The sequence below is a fragment of the Myotis myotis genome, unplaced genomic scaffold, assembly GCF_014108235.1.
Source record: "Myotis myotis isolate mMyoMyo1 unplaced genomic scaffold, mMyoMyo1.p scaffold_m19_p_13, whole genome shotgun sequence".
In the NCBI taxonomy this organism is placed as follows: Eukaryota; Metazoa; Chordata; class Mammalia; order Chiroptera; family Vespertilionidae; genus Myotis; species Myotis myotis.
The window spans coordinates 24,746,379-24,765,150 of NW_023416317.1; the positions used below are offsets into that span (position 1 = coordinate 24,746,379).

The window sequence follows — 18,772 nt, forward strand, 5'->3', positions numbered from 1 at the left end:
AAAGTCACGGGCAAAATGCAGGGCCATGAACCCTCCATCCTGCCGGCGAGGTCTGCTTACCAGTGGTTCTCAACCTTCCTAATGCCGCGACCCTTTACTACAGTTCCTCATGTTGTGACCCAACCATAAAATTATTTTCGTTGCTACTTCATAATGTAATGTTGCTACTGTTATGAATCATAATGTAAATATCTGATATGCAGGATGTATTTTTTCATTGTTACAAATTGAACATAATTAAAGCATAGTGATTAATCACAAAAACAATATGTAACTATATATGTGTTTTCCGATGGTCTTAGGCGACCCCTGTGAAAGGGTCGTTCGACCCCCAAAGGGTCGCGACCCACAGGTTGAGAACCGCTGGCTTACACCATCTCCTCAATGCTCACAGCAGCAAGCACTCTTGCACGCCACCCTGCTTGCCCATGCTGTTCCCTCTGCCAGGAACACCATTCTCTCTCCTCTCCCCGCAGAGATGCCTCAGGGGGCTCCCTCCTGCGTGTATCTCAGAGGTCTGGGTCATCTGTTGCCTCTGCCGACCCCTCCTCTGTGCCCACTCAGAGGGCTCGTGGCCATCGGGACTGCTGCCAGTAGCCTGGCTGATTCTCAGGTGATGCTGTGCTGGACCAAGCAGGTTTCCTACATTCGCTCTGTCTTCCGGGCCTGGCTCTATGGCCTGAATGTCGGGAGCTGATGCCGGGCCCACCTGCGGCAGGTGCCACTGGTCTTTAGTGATGCAGTTTCTGACTGTAGTTGCCGTGTCTAGGCGTCTCCTCCGGTCCGAATGTCCCTGTTCATCCCTGCGTCCCCCAGACCTGAGCTCCTGTAGTTCCCCTCCCAGAAAAACCTCCATCCCATCACTAGCACCCAGGCTGCCCCCGGGAGCAGCTGACCTTGCCCAGCTGAAGGTCAGAGATGGAGCAGGCGTCAATGAAGGCCTGTGCGATGACCGAGAGGCAGGCGTCGATATGGTCCGTCTTGTCGATGTCGAAGACAAACTGCGGGTTTTTCAGGATGTTCACCCAGAACCGGAGAGGAAGGCTGTGGGATGGGGGTAACAGAGGCAGTGTGAGCCCACCCCAAGGGTAGGGCAGCCAGGCCCAGAGGACAGGCTGGCTTTACCCCTCAAGGCTGGTGTAGCCTTCTCTCAAGATGGAACCTTTAGAGACCTGGGTTTGCTCACCCACAAATGGGGTTGATGGCCATTCCTGCTGACTGGGCTACGAGCAGCTAGGAGCCAGGGTTCCTGCATGGAGGGCAGGAGGCTGAGTCAGGAGCTGCAGGCCTGGCTGGGGTGGAGGGGCCGGAGTCCACCCTCACTGCCCTCCCCTCCCCCAGAGAGCCTCCAGCCAGGTCCTGGTTCTCATTAGAAGCACCCCCACCCCGCCTGGCAGCCCATGGCTCCTCCCTCAGCCTCTCACGGCAGCAGGAAGTCCCCGATTAGCAGCAGGCCAGGGCTGAAGGAGGGTGGAGCCTGGATCCTAGGCCTTGGCCTCAGGAGCCAGAGGGTTGGTAAAACCCCCCCCTCCCACCGCAGCACCTCCCAGTGACTCAGCAGCCAGGGCTTATGCACCCCCAGAGCTCTGAGGAGCCCCTGCAACTGCACAGAAACTTCGGGCCGGTGGCACTTTTTCTGAGGGTCAGCTGAGTTTTTTAACAACTTCTTGGGATCTGTGACCCCAAAAAGCTAAGACACGCCTCCAAAGAAGGGTATGGGAGTCATATCTCTGTGAGCCTCACTGTTCTCCTCTGTAAAGTGGAGCCGACAGTGCCTGCCCATGAAGAATGGAGGGAGGATGATGGTAAGGGCAACACTTACATAATGCTGGTTTCCCATTAATTCTTATAATTAAGGTGAATTACTTTTATTGCCCCTGTTTTACAGCTGGGGGGAACTTAAGGCACAGAGCGGTTAAGTCATTTACCCAAGATCACACAGCTGGGATGCGGCATAGTAGGGACTGAACCCAAGCAGGTGGACTGAGAGACCGGGCTCGGAACCCCCGCACTATTGCTGCCCCCAGGGACACATGGAGCTGCACAGCCCTCCCCACATACCCACCACCCACCTGTTGGTTTTCCAGATGTGCAGGGTGTCAGGATCTGAGATTCCCCTCTTCTCAGCCTGCTCCTCCAAGAAGTCGAAGAAGTACTTGACGGCCAGAGGGGGCTTGTCCTCACGAATGCTCAGAATGGCCTTGAACAGGTCATCCAGAAACTTCTGTAGTGTGCCCTGCAGGGGAGCAAGGTGGCTGCCATCAGCCCAGGACCACATGCAGAGGGTAAGTGGGACCCCGATGGCTCGGGGGAGACTGCGGTACTGGAACTGGTGAATGTGGAAGCCATGTGGCATCAAGCCGGTCACCTAACCTCTCTGGGTCTCGGTTTTCTCACCTGTGAAATGGGTTAGTGAAACCTACCTCATAGGGGTGCTGAAAAGTCTGGGGCATAGCGTGGGAAATCAGTGGAGCCAGGGTGTGGTATGTGGGGTGCGGACTGCCACCTAAGCCGTGTGACCCTGGGGACATCATTGACCCCTCTGCCCTCTCTGTTACACTGGCTCATTTCGAAGTTGTCAGTCAGACACTTTTCACAGCTCTGAGCAAAGGCAGGACCCTAAGCCCTGAGCCTCTCACCCTGGGAGCCCACAGAGGAAGAGCTCTCGCCCCACCCAAGCATGTGGACACAGCTGACCTTCCGAGGCGAGGTAGATGCGGCCGGGCCTACCTTGGTAGACAGCAGGCGGGTCAGGTAGATCTCTGGCAGCACCTTCTTGCGGTGGCTCTGCCGGTGGGACTTCTTGGGCTCTGCCAGCTCGTCTGTGGGCAGCACCTGGGAGGCCGGAGTGGTGGTCAGTGCCGGTGCCAGGCACCTCCTCCGCCGTCCCGGGGGGGGGGGGGGGTCCCATCCTTCTCCCAGAGGCACTTGGTTCCCTGCTGATTCTGGATCCCGTCTCCGCTCCCCACCCCCAGCCTTTCCCAGAGCCTGGGAGCATTCTCCCCAGAGGACCAAGGTGGCAGGAAGCCAAGTCCACACCCAGTGAGGGGCGGGAGCCCCAGGGCCAGGGGCCGGGCACTCACCAAATGGAAATACTTCTCCGTGTCCAAGTCTTTCACTGCGAGAGGAAAAACACACAATAAATAAACAAGAGAGGGGAGGGAGAGAGAATAGAAATGGAGAGGAAACCAAGAGAAAGGGTGAGTTCCCAAGAGACACACGAGACAGAGTGAGTCAGGGAGGAAAATGTGAAGAAAGAGATGAGAGAGATCCAGAAAGACACACAGAGAAAGAGACAGGGAGAAAGGCAGAGGCATTCAGAGAAAGGCATGCAGGTGAGAGGAGAAACGGAGGGCGATGGAGAGGAACAGGCGGGGTCACACAGGGAGAGGAGAGGCCCCAGGCAGGAGGGAGGCTGCCCTCACTCCCTCCCCCACCCGACCTCACAAGCTGCTGGGAGAGAACCAAGATCCTGCTCCCGACCTCAGAGGGAACCCTGAGACCCAGAAGCACGAGGCCTGGGGCGTCTGAGGGTGTGGACGGTGGGGTTTGAGGCAGAAACACAACCCAAAGCCTCGAGGGGCATGCCAGCCACCCCTCTGGCCTGGCAGCTGCCCAGACCCATCGGAACCACGTCCCGCCCGCCTGAGGCCTCTCCCTGGCTGCCCGCAGGAGGCCGGCTGAGAGGCCTGGTCACAGGCCCTGCCAAGCAGTCCTGGGTCAGAGGGGCCTGGCTTGGCCCCGGCCCCGACCAGGGAGGCCACAGCCCGGCCCAGCCTCGGGAAACCTCAGCTTCCCCACGGGGACTGCTCGGAAGGGGCCCGAGCCACCCTCCCGTGCCCAGCGGCACTACCTCGGCCCAGCGTGTTGTCCTTCTTGTCTGTGAGGCTCATGGCCAGCGAGGCACCTTCGGGGATCTGACAGGAGGGGAGAGGCTGAGGTCAGAGGTCAGGTTAGGGAGGCTGCGGGGGTGGGGCTGGGGGGGCTGGGAGCCCACCTTGTAGTGGGCCAGCGTGTTGAGCTTCTTGCGGCCATCCTCCACCACTGAGGTGTCGTCCAGGTCCCGGAGGATGTAGCTCTGAGTGCTCGAGGCGAACCACTCTGGAGGCAGGGAGCAGGGGGTCAGGGGGCAGGGGCAGGGCCAGCACCAGCCTGGCCACAAGGGGAGAGGCTGCTTGCTCTCTGTGAAACCTGGGGCGTGCCACGTTTCCCTCCGAGCCTCCTTTCCCCCCTCTGTAAACAGAGAGTGGGGAGAAAACTGGGGACCAGGGTGCGGGGAGGCCGGGGCCGTGCTCGATCCCCGGTAGGAGCACAGAGCAGGAGCTCTGGAAATGCCCGCATCCTCGGGGTTGTTACTGTTATTACTGCTGATGAAATAAAAAAAGGGACCCCCAGCCCTGGCTGGTGTGGCTCCAGTGGGAGTTGTCCCGTGCATCAGGCATTTGCCAGTTGGATTCCCGGTTAAGGGCACATGCCCGGGGTTGTGGGCTCGATCCCCAGTAGGGTGACACTTCATCTGACCATCTCCATGTCCCCAGTGCCAAAGTCTGTGCCCCTTTGCTGAGTGAAAGGCGTGTATGATGAAGGCAGGGGCTGGCTCCCACCAAAACAGCCCAACGCCAAGTGGTGCCGCCCCGCCCCTGCCCACCGAGGTCGACGTCCTCGGCGCGAGGCCACTGGGAGTAGGGCACGTTCTTGCAGAAGGCCTCCAGGATCTTCTCCTTCACCTGCGTCAGTGTGTCGGTGTCCATGGCTCGCACGCTCAGCGAGTCCATGCCGCAGCCCTGGAAGGACACGTTCAGGTTCTGCACGAGAGGAGGAAGGGAAGGTCAGTCGGTCCTCACCGTCCCTGCCCTGGGCCCAGGCAGGCGACAGCCTCCCAGAGGCCGGCCAAGATCGTAGCCCCCAGGCATGTAGGGACCCCTCCCAGCCAGTTCAGGAGATGGTCCGCCCTTGCTTCCCAGTTGCCCTTGCCCCACCGCACACCGGCTCACCCGGGGCTTGGCCTCAATGTTCTCCCGTAGCAGCCACTCCTCATTGAGCGTGTAGCGGGCCTTGCCTGTGATGGCATCGATGGAGCCCTTGTTGATCTGCTGCTTGATGGCGCACAGGAGCAGGAAGAACGGCTCCCCGACCGTCTCCTGGGGTGGACAGGGACCGTCAGGGGCTGAGGCCCAGACTTCCTGGCCCCCACTGCCTCCCTGCCTTCCCTCCATATTCCAACTCCCAGGCCTCCGGAGCACCTTCACTACCCACTTCCACCAACACCTTCACGGCTGCCTGTTTAATATCCTTTTGGATCCTGGCGCCGGTCCCCCAGCCCCCTGAGGTCTCCATGGACTCTAAGGTCCAACACCCATGGCTGCGGGCAGGCTCATTCATTCCATCATCCCAACAACCCTTCCAGATCTCCTCCTCACTGCCGCGGCTGAGAGAGCGAGTCACCAGCCCAGGATCCCCCAGCAGGAAGAGGCGGAGCTGGACTTGGCTGCTGGATTGGCTGACTCCCTCCCAAGGTGAGTTCGGGTGGAAGCAGAACAGACGTGGTCCCCACCTGAATCACAGCGCGGTGCGTGTGGAGGGTCCTGGGCTTCCCTGGACTCTCCTGCCCTCACGCCGCCCCCCCCCCCCCCCCCCTCCAGCCAGTCTCCCTGTCATAACGTTCACAGCCAGAAAGGGACTTGGCTGCTATCCACAGCAATGAGCTGATTTTCATGGTCATTTTATAGCAAGTGATCAGGTATTACACTGATGACAGATATTTAGGTAAAATGGTAAGCTGATTTAAGGACAAAATTAAGTACATAATAGTGTTAGACAGATTTGGCAAGATGATGAAGATAGCATGCCAACTCCTTTTTTTTTGTTACTCTTCACCCCAGGGTATTTTTTCCACTGATGTTTAGAGAAAGTGAAAGGGACAGAGAGGGGGGAGAGAGAAACATTGCTGTCATATCGATTGGTTGCCTTGGGAACTGAACCCGAAACCCTTTGCTGGGCGGGCCGGTGCTCTAACCACTGAGAACACCAGCTAGGGCAAGCATGCCCACTCTTAGTCCTGATCTAATTCTCCAGGCCTGGTGGTGGGAGCCACTGACGCCCCACTTTCTGGAGCAGAAAACAAAGGCTCAGAAGGGAAGCCACACAAAGAGGCCTTGGGAGCTGAGTCCAGAGTCCACTGCAGCCGCTATGGGCCCTGTGGCAGCCAGTGCAGACCAATGCCAAGACCAGTAACACTGGGAGAACCTCCAGGGGCTGTGTGATGGGCCCGTCCTAGGCCCAACCTCCTCTGCTCCATCCCCATTCCCCTTCCTACCACAGGGCTCCTCCAGGCTGCTGCCCTCACAAGCCCCAAACCCAGGGGCATGGCCCACACGACAGAGAGAGGGGGATTCCGTTTCCAAGGTTCACAGCTGGTTTGTGCCAAAGACTGGACTCGAACCCAGGACACCTGAGGCCCTGGTTCTGGGCTTCCATCAGCCCCTTGCCTTTCTCCTGTGATCCCCAGATGACTTCCTAGCCTTGGAAGAAAAGCCCTAATTTAGGGGTCCCTTTGGCAGAATGCAGGAGGGCCTGACCACCTGGCCTCACTGGACTTCCCAGCCTTTTCTCGTCAGAAAGACTCACCCGCCTTCCTTCAGTTCCTTTCAGAAACAGTCCCTGCTCCTGGCTTTGCCCACGCTGTCACCAAAACCTGGGACAGCCTCCCCACCCAGTTCGTTACCTGGCTCATTCCTACTCCAGCCCTCACTCAGGCCCCTCCTGGAGCCCTCCAGCCCGGTCAGAAGCCTCAGTGGCGGAGCTTTGCTGAATTTAATTTGTTTCCACATCTCTCTCCCCTAACGCTGGGAGTGCTCCCGTGGCTGCGAGGGTTTGATGACTGAGGACAAACTCCCTGATGTGGCGTCCGTTCTGCCCCGGCAGGCTCTGAGCCTCGCAGGGAGCCAGGCCTCCGCTGAGCCTCTGTCCCCGTCTGTATAATGGATCCTCTGGGCCTGTCCCTGCCCTCCTCTGAGTCCCTCTCTCCTCTGCACACAGGATGGGATAACTCTCCTGGAAGAGTTGGCGGAAGGATGAACAGAGTCCAGTCTACCGCGGGAAGACTGGGAGACGGTGTTCCCTGCCGTATCGGTGGCGCCTTCACGCCTGCCTCACCCTCAGACAGCTGTACATGCAGATGGACATCCAGTTGGTGAGCATCTTCTCCACCACGGACTCCGTGCGCCGCAGCATGAGCTTGGGGTTCTTGGCGGCGGAGGCGTCGATGAGGTCCACCAGCAGCTCCTTCATGATGCTGGTGTAGTACTCGAGCTTGCTGTGCAGCGCGATGGTCAGCAGGGAGGCCAGGCTGCACCTGTGGGTGGGCATGGGCATCAGCGGCCTTATCACTGATGTGCCTGGGCGGGTGGAATCCAGGCCCGGGAAGGGGAGGAATGTGGGGTCTCAGAACCCCCAGTATCTCGCCTTGATGTTGGAGGCCAGCTAGCTGCCCAGAGGACATGGTGATTTGCAAACTTCCCGAGCCCAGGGTCCAGCCAGGCCGACCCAGGACCAGTGGGACCTCAGACACAGCCCCACCCCCAGAGCCTCACAGCCTCACCTGTCCCGCACTGCGAAGTCCTTCTGCTGCTCTAGGGCGTGGACAAAGACGATGAGGAAGTGCTTGTTGTTGAGCAGCGAGGAGAACAGGCTGATCCCCTCTTCCATGTTGGGCCGGCAGCTCTCGGGGATCTGCAGAAGCAATCGGAGAGGGGACCAGTGCCTCTGCCTGGCTGAGGGGTCAGCACTTATAACTCCCCGAATGGCTCCTTGAATGCCTCCTGGGCTGGGGAGCTCATTACCTTTTCATGGTGGATGCCTCCTAACTCCCCATGACTGGGAACAATGGCTCAGCTGGATTGAAAAGTGGGGCACAAAGGAGGACAGGAGTGCCCAGAGGTAACCCAGCAGCCCCATGAGGGACCCTCTCAACTGTCCTCTAAGGCGCAGGCAGAGTGGGATGTCTAGGGAGGCCCAGTCCGCTCCCCTCTCCACCTGGCCTGGGGTCAACACTTATAACACCCTGAGGGGTTGCTTCAATGCCTCCTGGGACGAAGCACTCACTACCTTCCAATGGCACCCGCCCACACACACACCCCCCCCCGCTCCCCTGTGATTTGGATCAATGGACCCGATGAGCTGGAAAGTGGAGCCTGACAGGGACTGGGTGGCCGAGGTGACCCAGTGTGTGTGAGCGGGGGTCGAGGGTACTCACCTTCCACTCTCCCAGCAGTGGGTGTGTCTCTTGCACCGGGGAGCTGCCCTGGGAGTTGAGGGTCTGGGAGGGCAGTATGTAACGCTCTTCATAGAGGGAGGAACACTGTGGAGGCAGACCCAGCACCTCAGCAGGGCTAGACTCCCCTGACTGGCATGCAGGGACGCTCAACAAAGGCAAAGGGACACTTTACAGAGAAAGACAAGGCAATGGGCCTCGACCACGGAGTCACAGGATTCCAGAGGAGTGGGGAGGGGTGTCCCCGGGGGCTTCCTGGAGGAAAAAGAGTGGAACCAGCATGCGCCAAGCTGTAGCAGTGCAAGAGGGCACAAGGCTTAAAACAAAAGCAGCTGAGTGTGGAATAAGGGAAACTGAGGCAGAGAAGCTGCTGCATGGTGTGACCAGGGCAAGAGGAGGGCATTGGCCATCAGCACAAATGCTCTGGGCGGGACAGGGCAGTAGCCAGGAACAGAAAGGCATGGAAGGGGTGGGCAGAGTCCAGGGGGCAGGAAGAGGGTAGGTGGAGACCAAGAGAAGCCTGGCTGGAAGGGGCCCCGATATGAGAGGCTAGCAGGACACATGATGCTTGGGCCACCTCTGCTCACCCCCCGCCCCCCTCGTCTCCCCAGTGAGGGGAGAGGCAGGCCTAGCACCCTAGGAGGAGAGTGGGGCTGGCAGCCAGCTTCTATATGGACAGTTAAACATTAAGTGAATAATGAAGGAAAGCAGGGGTGGAACCTGGGCCCCTCCCGGCAGGCCCTGTGGATCTGCACGGCTCACGGGGCCCACGCTGCACTAGCCCAGTTTCCCCACGTGCATAAAAGTGCCCTCGAGCGGCACAGCCTCGAGCCCCCGAGGTGGCGGCCGAGGGCACCGGCTGACCTTAGGGAAGAAAGTGCGGGTCACAAAGTGCTTGTACTCCAGGAACGGGATGCCCTGGCTGCGGTTGAGCTCCTTGGTCAGATCCGTCATGTCCGTCTGCAGCTCGGCAAAGCCTGGTGGCAGGAAGGTCGCGGTGAGTGGATCTCCAACCCATTCCCCAGCTGGGAAAGCCGAGGCCCGTGGTCCTGCACGGTCCCCACCCCCTACCTTTACGGATTTCCTCTCGGATCTGCGACTCCATCTCCTCCATCTGCAGCAGGGTCTTCTGCCAGTAGCGCTCAGCGCGGCGGCTCTTGGTGCAGAAGACAAACAGGGCTGCGGGCATTGGAGAGGGGATCAGGCCTGGAAAGCCCTTTGGGAAGCTTGTGTGGGCACCTGCTGTGCGCAGGGCCTGGAGGGAGAGGTCCGGCCTCAGCGCCACCTCCTCGGGGACAGGTGTGGCAAGGCGGCCCCGGCCTCCCCTCCCCAGTGGGCAAAGGGTTTGGAGAAACCAGTAAAATAAGGCTCAGTGACCCATTCTTATAAAAAGGAGTGTGTATGTGAAACAGTGGTAAGCAGTGGCTTTCCCTAAGGATAGATTACATGTGAGAAATATGGGTGCTTTGTGTGTTTTTAGCATTTTCAATTCTTTCTACAAGGACCAAGTGTTACTTGTGAATTGAGAAACTTTTAAAAGCAGATTACAAAGCAGTATTATATTATAATCCCTTTTCTAAGTTGGGAGAAGGGATATATATATATATGTATTAAAATATTTTATATTGTTATATATATTTGTACATATTATAAATATTATATAAAACTTTAAGAGACTGACAGGAAACATACCAAAATATACAGGGTGATAACGATGGGAGTGTGTGTTTTTTTGATTCACTGATTCCCTAAAATTTTCTACATTGAATATTTTTAAAAAACAGCTTTGTTAAGATATGAATGATGCACATGCCATGTGATCCATCCATCCATTTAAAGAAGACAATCCTAATGGCTTTCAGTTGTGCATCCATCACCTGGGATCCTACAGCACGTGGTCTTCTGTGAGTGGCTTTTCATTTAGCATCATGTTGTCAAGGTTCAGCCCCAAGGCAGCATGAGCCAGTACTTCATTCCTTTTTATGACTGAACAATATTCCATTGTGTGTATCTATACCTCACATTTTACTTATTCATCAGCTGATAGACATTAAATTGCTTCTATTTTTGTCTGTTATGAACAATGCTGCCATGAATTTTCATGCACAAGTTTTGTGTGAACATGTTCTCGTGTCTGTTGGGTAGACACCCAGGAATGGGATTGCTGGGTCACAGGGTAGCGTTTTAACATTTGGAGGAACTGCCAAAGTATTTTCCAACCCCACCAGCAGTGTATGAGGGTTCCAATTTCCCTGCGACATTGAATATATTACCTTTATAACCACTACTTTAAAGTGGTATAACAACCCTCTCAAGTACCTTCAACAGCTCCCTAATGATTAGCTAGAAAGGTTCCAAATCCCACAGCGTGCCCTCCCAACAGCTATCCTACCGTTTGTGCTGTCGCCAGGGACACCTCTCACCCACCTCTGGGGGCAGGACCTGTTCCTACCCCCACACCGGTGTTCAAGCTGTGCCCCCAGTCCCCTATGCCTCCCCTTCTATCCGCCCATCTTCAGAGGGGCAAGGGAGGTAGGCCTGCCCTCCAAGGTGTCACAAGGGGGGGGCTCCTTACCAACCACAGAGAGCAGCAGCAGGACGCTGCAGATGACGATGGACACGATGATGGCGGTCTCACTGCCGCCCAGCTGTAGTGTGGCAATGGTCTGGTTGAAGTTTCCTACCTGGACCTGCACAAAGATAGGGGAAGGGGTTGTAGCTTCCCTGGACTTGTGCCTCGGGCCTTCTCCTAACTAGCTATGTGGCCTGGGGCAAGTCGCCTGACACAGAGATGACCACACCCACCGCCAGGGGATGCTTGAGGACTAAATGAGAGAATGCTTGTCGTGCTTTTAGTCCTGGGACTGGCACAGAGGAGAAACTCAGTAGGGTTTTTATTAAGCCTGGGAGGCATGGCAGAGGAGAAACGCTGTTCACAGGGCGTGGCTGCTGTCCCCAGGTAGCTGTAGGATTGTCCTGGGAACAGGAGGCGTCTGAGGGCTCCAAGGGCAGAATTGGGACTGAGATGCAGACGAAAGGGAGCTTTCCCAGTCAGAGCTGTCTGTAAGGAAATGAGCTCCCCAGCCCAGGAGGCATGCAAGCAGGTGCAGTGCAGAAAAGATCCCGCTTTCTGGGCCCTCGCTCTACTCCTCTTGCTTCCCTGCCCTCCATGATCCTGTGTGATGACTGGCAGCCCAGACTCTGGGGAGAGCACCTAGAACGGGCAATTTCTTATGGCCTTCCAGAGTCCAGCCCCATCAGACCTATCACTGACCTTGAGCAGGTCCCTCAGTTCTTGGCCCTGTTTCCTCATCTGTCAAGTGGGGACGTAGAGCTCTGCTTTGCTCTGCCTGCTCAGTTCCAAGGTGCTGAGCCAGGGACAGGCACCTGGGCAGATGGGGCTGGGAGCCATGTCCACCTCTGCCTCCAGTGCCCCATCCACTCACCGTGATGGGCAGCTGCCCCTCGGCTGTGCCCAGGGACTCGTTGACCGAGCAGTGGATGACTCTCTCCGAGACGATCTGGATGTCGCAGGCCACTTGGCCGATCTTGACCCGGTACTCGTGGCTCTCCAGCCCCAGGCTGTCCTGCTCTTTCTGTGGGAGAGGAGGGGCATGCTCACCCAGGTCCATGGCTGAGCCCAGCCCATTCGCTGCCCCCGCCCGGCACCCGCTGCACTCACATGGATGACTAGGGTGAGGGGCTCCCCAGGGTGGTGTTTGATCCACTTCTCCCTCTTGGCCGTGGAGAACTGAGGGTCAGGGAGGTAGTCCAGGCGGAACCTGCTGCCCCGCTGGGCCTCCTCGGAGTCCAGCAGCTCCTCGGCCACTGCCACCTCGTCGGTGTAGGCCCGCCCGTTGATGAAGAAATCCACTGGTGCCGACGCGTTGCTCAGGGCCCCCGGGGAAGGGCAGGTGATGAGGGTGGAGTTGAGAACCTTGCAGAGCTGGTGGGAGGGGGCCATGGACCAAGGTTGGGGTGGGGGATGAGCAGATAGACATGGAGAAATGGGGAGAGTTTGAGGTTTAGGAGGACAGAGAAGCAGAGGGGGGCGGAGAGAGACGGGGAGACAGATGGAGAGATGCAGCAGAGCGGGGCTGCCAGCCACCCCCACCACCTCAGCCCCCTGCCCCGCTCACTGTGGGCTGTCGGCCGATGTGGTGCACAGCCATGGACACGTTCTGCACCATATGGAAACGCTCACCAGCCACTGTGATGGTCCTGCCACCGCTGTGGGGACAGCAAGCCCATCAGCCCACCTGCAGCCCAGGAGAGCTAGACCCACCTGGGGGGTCAGGATCAGGGTCAGGGTCTCACCTGACAGGGCTGCGGCGGGGACTGATGGCTATGATGACCGGGTTCCGCATGTACCAGAAGGTGAGGTTGCCACGCACACAGCCTCGATGCTCGAAGCGCACACACACAGGCACGGGGGCTGGCAGGGTGCCCCCGGGTACTGTGCAGGCGATGCTAGTTTCTGTGCGCCTGTGGGAGGGCAGCGAGCTGTCAGCAAGGCCCCCACCTCCCATTGCTTGCCCCTACCCAATACCTCCTGCCCCGCTGACCAGGGGCACAGGCCTTTTCAATGGCCCCAATCTGCTCTTCTGCCCTCTTGTACATAAGTCTGTTTCTATATTCCCATTGCCATACGTTGCTTGGGCTGTCCTCTCCACCTAGAATATCTTCCCGTCTCTCTGACCCTGCCTGTACTTCCCAGTTGCCCAGTCCCACCTCCTCCAAGAAGCCTTCCCAGAGCTCCTCTCCCAACTCCTGCCCTTGGCAAGGGCCCTGTCCCATGGCTCTGAAAGCCCAGACTTTTCTCCCAATCCAACCCCATTGGACATTTCTGTTTCCTGTGGGAGCGTCTGCTTTTCCCTGAGGGCTGAGACTGTGTTGGGCTCATCTATTTGTCTCCATCCATGAAGCCTGGTACACATTAAGTGCATAATAAAGACAGCTATCTCACCAAAAGCTAAGGATCTCAGAGTGTATGCAATTACCACCATTTTACTGCAGCTGTCACTTATGAAGCACCTACTGTATGCTGGGCACAACGTACTTCCCATAACTCCCTGTTCTTACCAGATGAGGAAGCTGAGACTCAGAGGGGAAAGGGCTTGGCCAAGGGGTGATGCTTGATCCAAGGGTAGCACCCCCACCCCTCCGGCCCCCCAGCCCCGTGGTTTCTATGGGCCGGAGGGGGCAGCTGGGGCCAAGGGACTTACATGAGCTCCGTGCAGGGCTCTGTGTTGTTCAGCAGGACCTGGAGCTCAGAGCCCACGTGGAGGTCGCTCCCGTGGATGGTAATCCTGGTGCCCCCCGCCTTGGGGCCCATGGCAGGCTCCAGGGAGTGGACCAGGGGCAGCTGTGGGGTGGGAGGCAGGTGGTCAGGCCTCAAGCCAGCCCAGGGGGTGTGCCTGGCTGGGTGGGTGGGCGGGACAGCGGGTGGCGGCCTCCCTTACCACATAGGAGAAGCGCTCCCGTGACTTGCCCTCCTTGGAGACGTTCACTGTCACCACATCTGAGAACGCCCCTGGGGCTGGCCCCGTGACACACACAATCCTGGAGGAGGCAGCTGTGGTCAGGAGAGCAGCTAGCGGGTCACGGGGGCCTATCAGGCATTGCCCCATTTCTCCCTTGAAAAATGTCCGCAATTGCACCCCAGGATGTGTGCGCTCCCCATCCTTGCACTCAACCACCTGTCCCTCCCACTCACAGCTGGGGCTGGCATTCGACTGGGACACGCCTGAGGGCATTACCCCCTGAGTTCCCTATCAGTTGGAAAACAACCACTGAGCCCCCCCACCCCCCCAGATGTCATCCTGGCTCTTCCCAGGACACCCTCCCCTCCCCGACTCTACAATTTTCCCACAATTCTGCAACCATATGACAAGGGGTTAGACAAGATAGTCTCTTAGGACACTTGAAAGTTCTGTGACCACAGAACATTTGCTCGGCTGGTAGCCTTATCTGCAAGCCTGACATATGGGCTCCGAAACAATATCCAGTTCGTTCATTCCCTGCCCCCAAAGGCATCCTAGAGCCCTCAGGCCAGGCCTATAGCTATAGGCCCGGATCTTTGCACCTCACCAGCAGCCCACACTCTCTCTTAACTGTGTTTTTTTTCTTTTTTTTTTTTCATCAGAGCAAGGCTTCTGTGGAAGTTGGTCTAGGGCAGCGGTTCTCAACCTGTGGGTTGCAACTCCTTTGGCGGTCGAACAACCCTTTCACAGGGGTCGCCTAAGACCATCCTGCATATCAGATATTTACATGACGATTCATAACAGTAGCAACATTACAGTTATGAAGTAGCAACGAAAATAATTTTATGGTTGGGTCACAACATGAGGAACTGTATTTAAAGGGCCAGAAGGTTGAGAACCACTGGTCTAGGGGAACATGGGAGGGCTTCCCAGAGGAGTGGGCACTTGAAGGTTGAGTGGTGTCCCGAGCAGCAAAGGGCAGAATGTGTGGTGGGAATGATGGGAGCAAAGTCCAGGAGACCTCGGAGTGAGCAACTTGTGGGGGGGGCGGGGGCAGAAGGGTGTCTGCTGAGGAGGGTGGGATGGCCAAAGGGAGATAGGAGGGCAGATATGAGGTTGTCACTGCCAGGTGTGTGTGTGTGGGGGGGGGGGTGCGGGAGGGGGGCAGAGGTCACTCAAACTGCCCCAGGGACTGCCTGCTACTTACTCCTCTGACACTGTGTATCTGTCAGCCAGTGGCTCACAGGCCACGCCGCCAATCCACACGCCATGGGCCACATCGCTGAGCCGCCGGCCCAGGTTCCTGCCATGGATGGTCAACAGGGTCCCACCGTCCAAGGGGCCACTCAGGGGCTCAATCTGCCGGGTGACCAGAGAATAGGGTTCTGAGGCTGGGATGCGGGCAGGGATCCCCGCCACTGTCACAGGCACCCAGGGGGAGGCGGGGCCACACAGACTGGCCACTTAGGGGAGGCTCTGAGAATGCTGGGATTGCTAGTCACCTCACAGGTCACTGGGCTGCCAGTGAGGGTGTGTGTGTGTGTGTGTGTGTTAGTAAGCCCACTAGGGTCTAATAACAATATGGACAGACTCAATGCTATGGGGGGGTCTCCTGAGGATACCACACCTGACCACACGATCCGGCATCCCAGCCAGAGCTGACTGGGTCTGGGATGGGCAGGTGACTCAGGCTGACTCCTCCCCTGACCCACCCAGGCTGAGCAATCAGAATCATTCCCTGAGACGTTTTTCTTAATTAAAAAGGAGGCTTGGGAGTAACTGGCATCCTCAGTTGTCACCATGTCCCCTGCCGTTGCTATAACACTAGACACACTCCGTCCAGCATCTCCGCCACCCGCCTCCCAAGGCCCCTGCCCTGCGACTTTTCTCCGTAGCACTTGCCGCCTCCTCTATAACTTATTCCCTTACTCATCCCTCCCTAAAGCATGGCTCCCTGAGGGCAGGCACTCTGTTTTGTACACTGCGATGTCTCCAGGCCTGCAGAGGCCCAGCACCCAGGCGTTCAACAGGCAACAGTGCGAGTGTGCCGGGCGTGCAGGCACGTGTGCTGTGCGGGAGCACAGGCAGGGGCTCCCATGGGGGTGGGGGTGCTTACCGCCCGGATCTCGGGGGCAGGGCAGGCTCCAGGCAGGGGCTGCAGGGGCCCCCGAAGGCGACAGCTGTCGCTCCACACACACAGGTGGCCCAGGTCCTCCCGGCCCAGGCACTGAGAACAGTCGGGGCTGCCCATGGCGCAGTTATAGACCTCCACTGGGAAAGACATGCAGGCAGCAGGGGTCAGCCCCCCATTACCGCTGTCCCCTCCACACTCACCCACGCACTGTGGTGCCCACCCACAGGCAGGCCCTGTTTCTGAGGGTCAGGACCCCAGGAGGTTCTTGGTACTTTCTCCAAACCTCCTGGGGCCTGTGCTAAGCCCAGGACAGCCACAGCCTCGTTCATATCATTCATCCCCACCGCAATTCTATCAGCTGGGAGCTGTTTATTAGGCCCGTTTGGCAGACAGGAGAGGAGGCTCAGAGAGGTTGAGTGACTGGTCAAGGTCACACAGCCTATGGGTGACGGAGCTGGGATGCGCACTCAGGTCTGAGTGGGTCTTTTTACCCACAGCGGAGCTCCGGGATGCTGGGAAACACTGAGCAGCGTGGGTTCTGCGGGCCGCAGACCCTGGGAGTGGCCCAAGAAGGCCTACAGGGAGGGTTCTTCGGGTGTGCAGGCTGGGTCTGAGGCCTCGGTGGTGGGGATGTGGGGGGCCCATGCCCACAAGGGATGTCTGAGACTCCCCATGAGCAGACAGGCCTTTGGAGAGTTGATTCAAGCATCTGATGAGAGTAAGGACACCAACCACCGTTTGGGGGCTGATGGTGCCCCGGGCACCTGCTAGCTTTGTGCGCGTCATCCCTGCAAATCCTCCGAGGCCCCTGCAAAAGGTCCTGTGCCCTCGTTTCACCTGGGGACACTGCGGCCCAGAGAGGGAAGGGCAAGGACACGCCCGAGGCTACACAGCCATTGGCTTGGAGGTGACCCGAGGGCGTGGTACCTGGCCCAGAGCAGCTGCTCAATACATACGTACTACAATGCCACCACAATAAATTCAATAAAAAATTAATTTTTTTAAAAAAAATTAATGGCACAGAGTGGAGCCCCAAGCGAACCGATGAGTATATAAATTGAGTAAAACATAAATCTTTGGGCTGCTGTTTTTCTTTAAGTAAATAAATAAATACTAAATGAACAGGTACTAGATGGCAGGGCTGGCATCGAGAGCCTGGGTGCATTAGGGATGGCGAGGGGGGGCAGCTTGCCTGTACAGTGAGCACTGGGAGGAGACCCCCCACGGCCGAGCCCACCCATGGTGGCTGAGTCCCCTGGAGCCATGTGGGTGGATGGGGGCTCCAACCTGTCATGGGGTCAGGGCTGTCCAGGAACCGAGCTGGCCGTCCCTTTAGTTGGAGGCTGAGTGGAAACACCTGGCTCTTCTGGGTCGTGTGCAGCTGCAAAAGGATGGGAAAAGCGTGAGGGGTGTAGACGGTGTCCGGGTCTCTGCTGGGGGAGAGGATGCCATGGAGACAGCTGAGGGCAGAGCTGTTGGGACTGGGGGGGACCAACAGGAGCAGGAGGTTAGATGGGAAGAAGACAGTGCAGCATGTGGACTTGTGCAGGCCTCCCCCTGCCCCCGCCGGAGCCACACCACTCACCACCACTTGGTTACAGAGCACAGCTGATTCATTCACCCACACGGCCTCAAAGATGTCCTCCTGCCCAAAATTACATTCAAGGGCTGCGCTCTGTGGGAAAGAAGGGGGTGGGGTAGGAGAGTCTGGTCAGCACCCCCTGCCCTCCAACTCCAGCAGGACCTCATGGACCACTGCCCTGGAGCGTGGGCTTGGTCCTACTCTCAGCCTTTGCTGGGCTGTACCCTCCTCCAGAATGTCCTTTCTTGCCTCCATGCCCAGTGCTCGAGGGCGGCAAGGAGTACGTGAACTCCTAGAACTTTAGCCTGTGTGCTCCATGTCACTAAAAGCCTCTCCAACACCCCTTATGGCCCAAAACGAGAGCCTTTTCCTCAGCTCGTGAGGTGCTAACTCTTTAGCATGCTTAACACCCCACACCTTCACACCCACACCTTAACACCCACACCTTAACACCCCACCCCACAAGCCCATGCCCCAGGCAGACAGGACACTCTTGGACATAGCACAGACTGTCCTGCCCTCAGGCCTTTGACCAAGCCCATTCTTCCACTCAAAAGGTTTGTCTCTCCTCCTATCACCCAGCAAAACTCCACAGTCTTCAAAATCCAGCTCAAATACCCCACATTCCAAGCCTTCCCAGACCCCCTCAATTCAGGGGGCATCCTCATATGGTCACTCATTCAGCAGTAAGTACTTGAGTGCATGCAGAGGTTCTATTACGCCCCTAAAGCCTACTCCCCACCCTCTACGTCAAGGACTGCCCTTATCCCGATGCCCAGGCTCTGTTCCCACCTGTCCCCTCACCCAGATCCCTCTGACACCTGGGGAGCTGACAGCAGTTGAAAGAGCGCAGGTTCTACCTCACACAGGCCTGGGTTTGAGTCCCATCTCTGCTACTTCCTAGCTGTGCAACCCTATGCATGCAGTCCTCCTCTCTGAGCCTTGGTTTCCTAAACTCTGCAATGAAACGAGCCTCCCTATTCTTGCAGGGTTGCTGAGAAAAGTGGAGACTGTGTATCTGTAGTAGGTTGTACACTGTGGGTGCCTAATATGTGCTGGCTGTTATTAGTATGCAGAAGGCACTCGATAAATGGTGGATGAATAAACAGGGCCCGATTCCCCAGTCTCATCTTGCCCTTGGCCCAGCACAGGGCTTCTGGGGAGCAGCATCAGCCAATATTTGCTGAGCGAACAAACTCGGGTTTCGTGAGTGCTGGGCAGCCACGTGGCAGGACTTCCTGTTTGTGTACCTATCAGTGGCAGATGTGACACTCTGCGGAGAAAGCAAGTCAGCAACCTTT

The 18,772-nt window shown here is 57.5% G+C and overlaps 1 protein-coding gene and 1 long non-coding RNA gene across 4 annotated transcripts in view; one reads left to right on the plus strand and one right to left on the minus strand.

The window, feature by feature from the left end:
- The window catches only part of PLXND1 (plexin D1), a 53,282-nt gene that overhangs the window by 3,444 nt on the left and 31,066 nt on the right, over positions 1-18,772 (minus strand). The window contains exons 10-34 of one of the 2 annotated variants that reach the window (XM_036332263.1): positions 17,475-17,564; positions 17,177-17,270; positions 15,872-16,026; positions 14,963-15,114; positions 13,735-13,834; positions 13,498-13,637; positions 12,590-12,757; positions 12,412-12,502; positions 11,955-12,218; positions 11,719-11,868; positions 10,848-10,962; positions 9,344-9,451; positions 9,137-9,249; positions 8,255-8,359; positions 7,601-7,731; positions 7,156-7,354; positions 4,995-5,141; positions 4,649-4,805; positions 3,998-4,101; positions 3,854-3,917; positions 3,084-3,118; positions 2,731-2,835; positions 2,073-2,236; positions 1,187-1,249; positions 905-1,044 (exon numbers count right to left, since the gene is read on the minus strand). In XM_036332263.1, the coding sequence (XP_036188156.1) occupies positions 1,234-1,249; positions 2,073-2,236; positions 2,731-2,835; positions 3,084-3,118; positions 3,854-3,917; positions 3,998-4,101; positions 4,649-4,805; positions 4,995-5,141; positions 7,156-7,354; positions 7,601-7,731; positions 8,255-8,359; positions 9,137-9,249; positions 9,344-9,451; positions 10,848-10,962; positions 11,719-11,868; positions 11,955-12,218; positions 12,412-12,502; positions 12,590-12,757; positions 13,498-13,637; positions 13,735-13,834; positions 14,963-15,114; positions 15,872-16,026; positions 17,177-17,270; positions 17,475-17,564 (2,967 nt within the window). In that variant the 3' untranslated portion in view covers positions 905-1,044; positions 1,187-1,233. Of the gene's footprint in view, positions 1-896; positions 1,045-1,186; positions 1,250-2,072; positions 2,237-2,730; positions 2,836-3,083; positions 3,119-3,853; positions 3,918-3,997; positions 4,102-4,648; positions 4,806-4,994; positions 5,142-7,155; positions 7,355-7,600; positions 7,732-8,254; positions 8,360-9,136; positions 9,250-9,343; positions 9,452-10,847; positions 10,963-11,718; positions 11,869-11,954; positions 12,219-12,411; positions 12,503-12,589; positions 12,758-13,497; positions 13,638-13,734; positions 13,835-14,962; positions 15,115-15,871; positions 16,027-17,176; positions 17,271-17,474; positions 17,565-18,772 lie in introns of those variants that run through there. The other variant, XM_036332262.1, reaches the window with a different exon arrangement.
- On the plus strand, positions 1,596-7,193 carry LOC118668087. 2 transcript variants are annotated; one of them, XR_004971519.1, is made up of 4 exons: positions 1,596-1,642; positions 2,088-2,285; positions 5,408-5,516; positions 7,039-7,193. It is a non-coding gene; the product is annotated as an uncharacterized LOC118668087 (long non-coding RNA). The 2 variants fall into 2 exon arrangements; XR_004971520.1 differs by lacking the exon at positions 1,596-1,642 and adding an exon at positions 1,718-1,805 and having other exon boundaries at positions 1,889-2,285.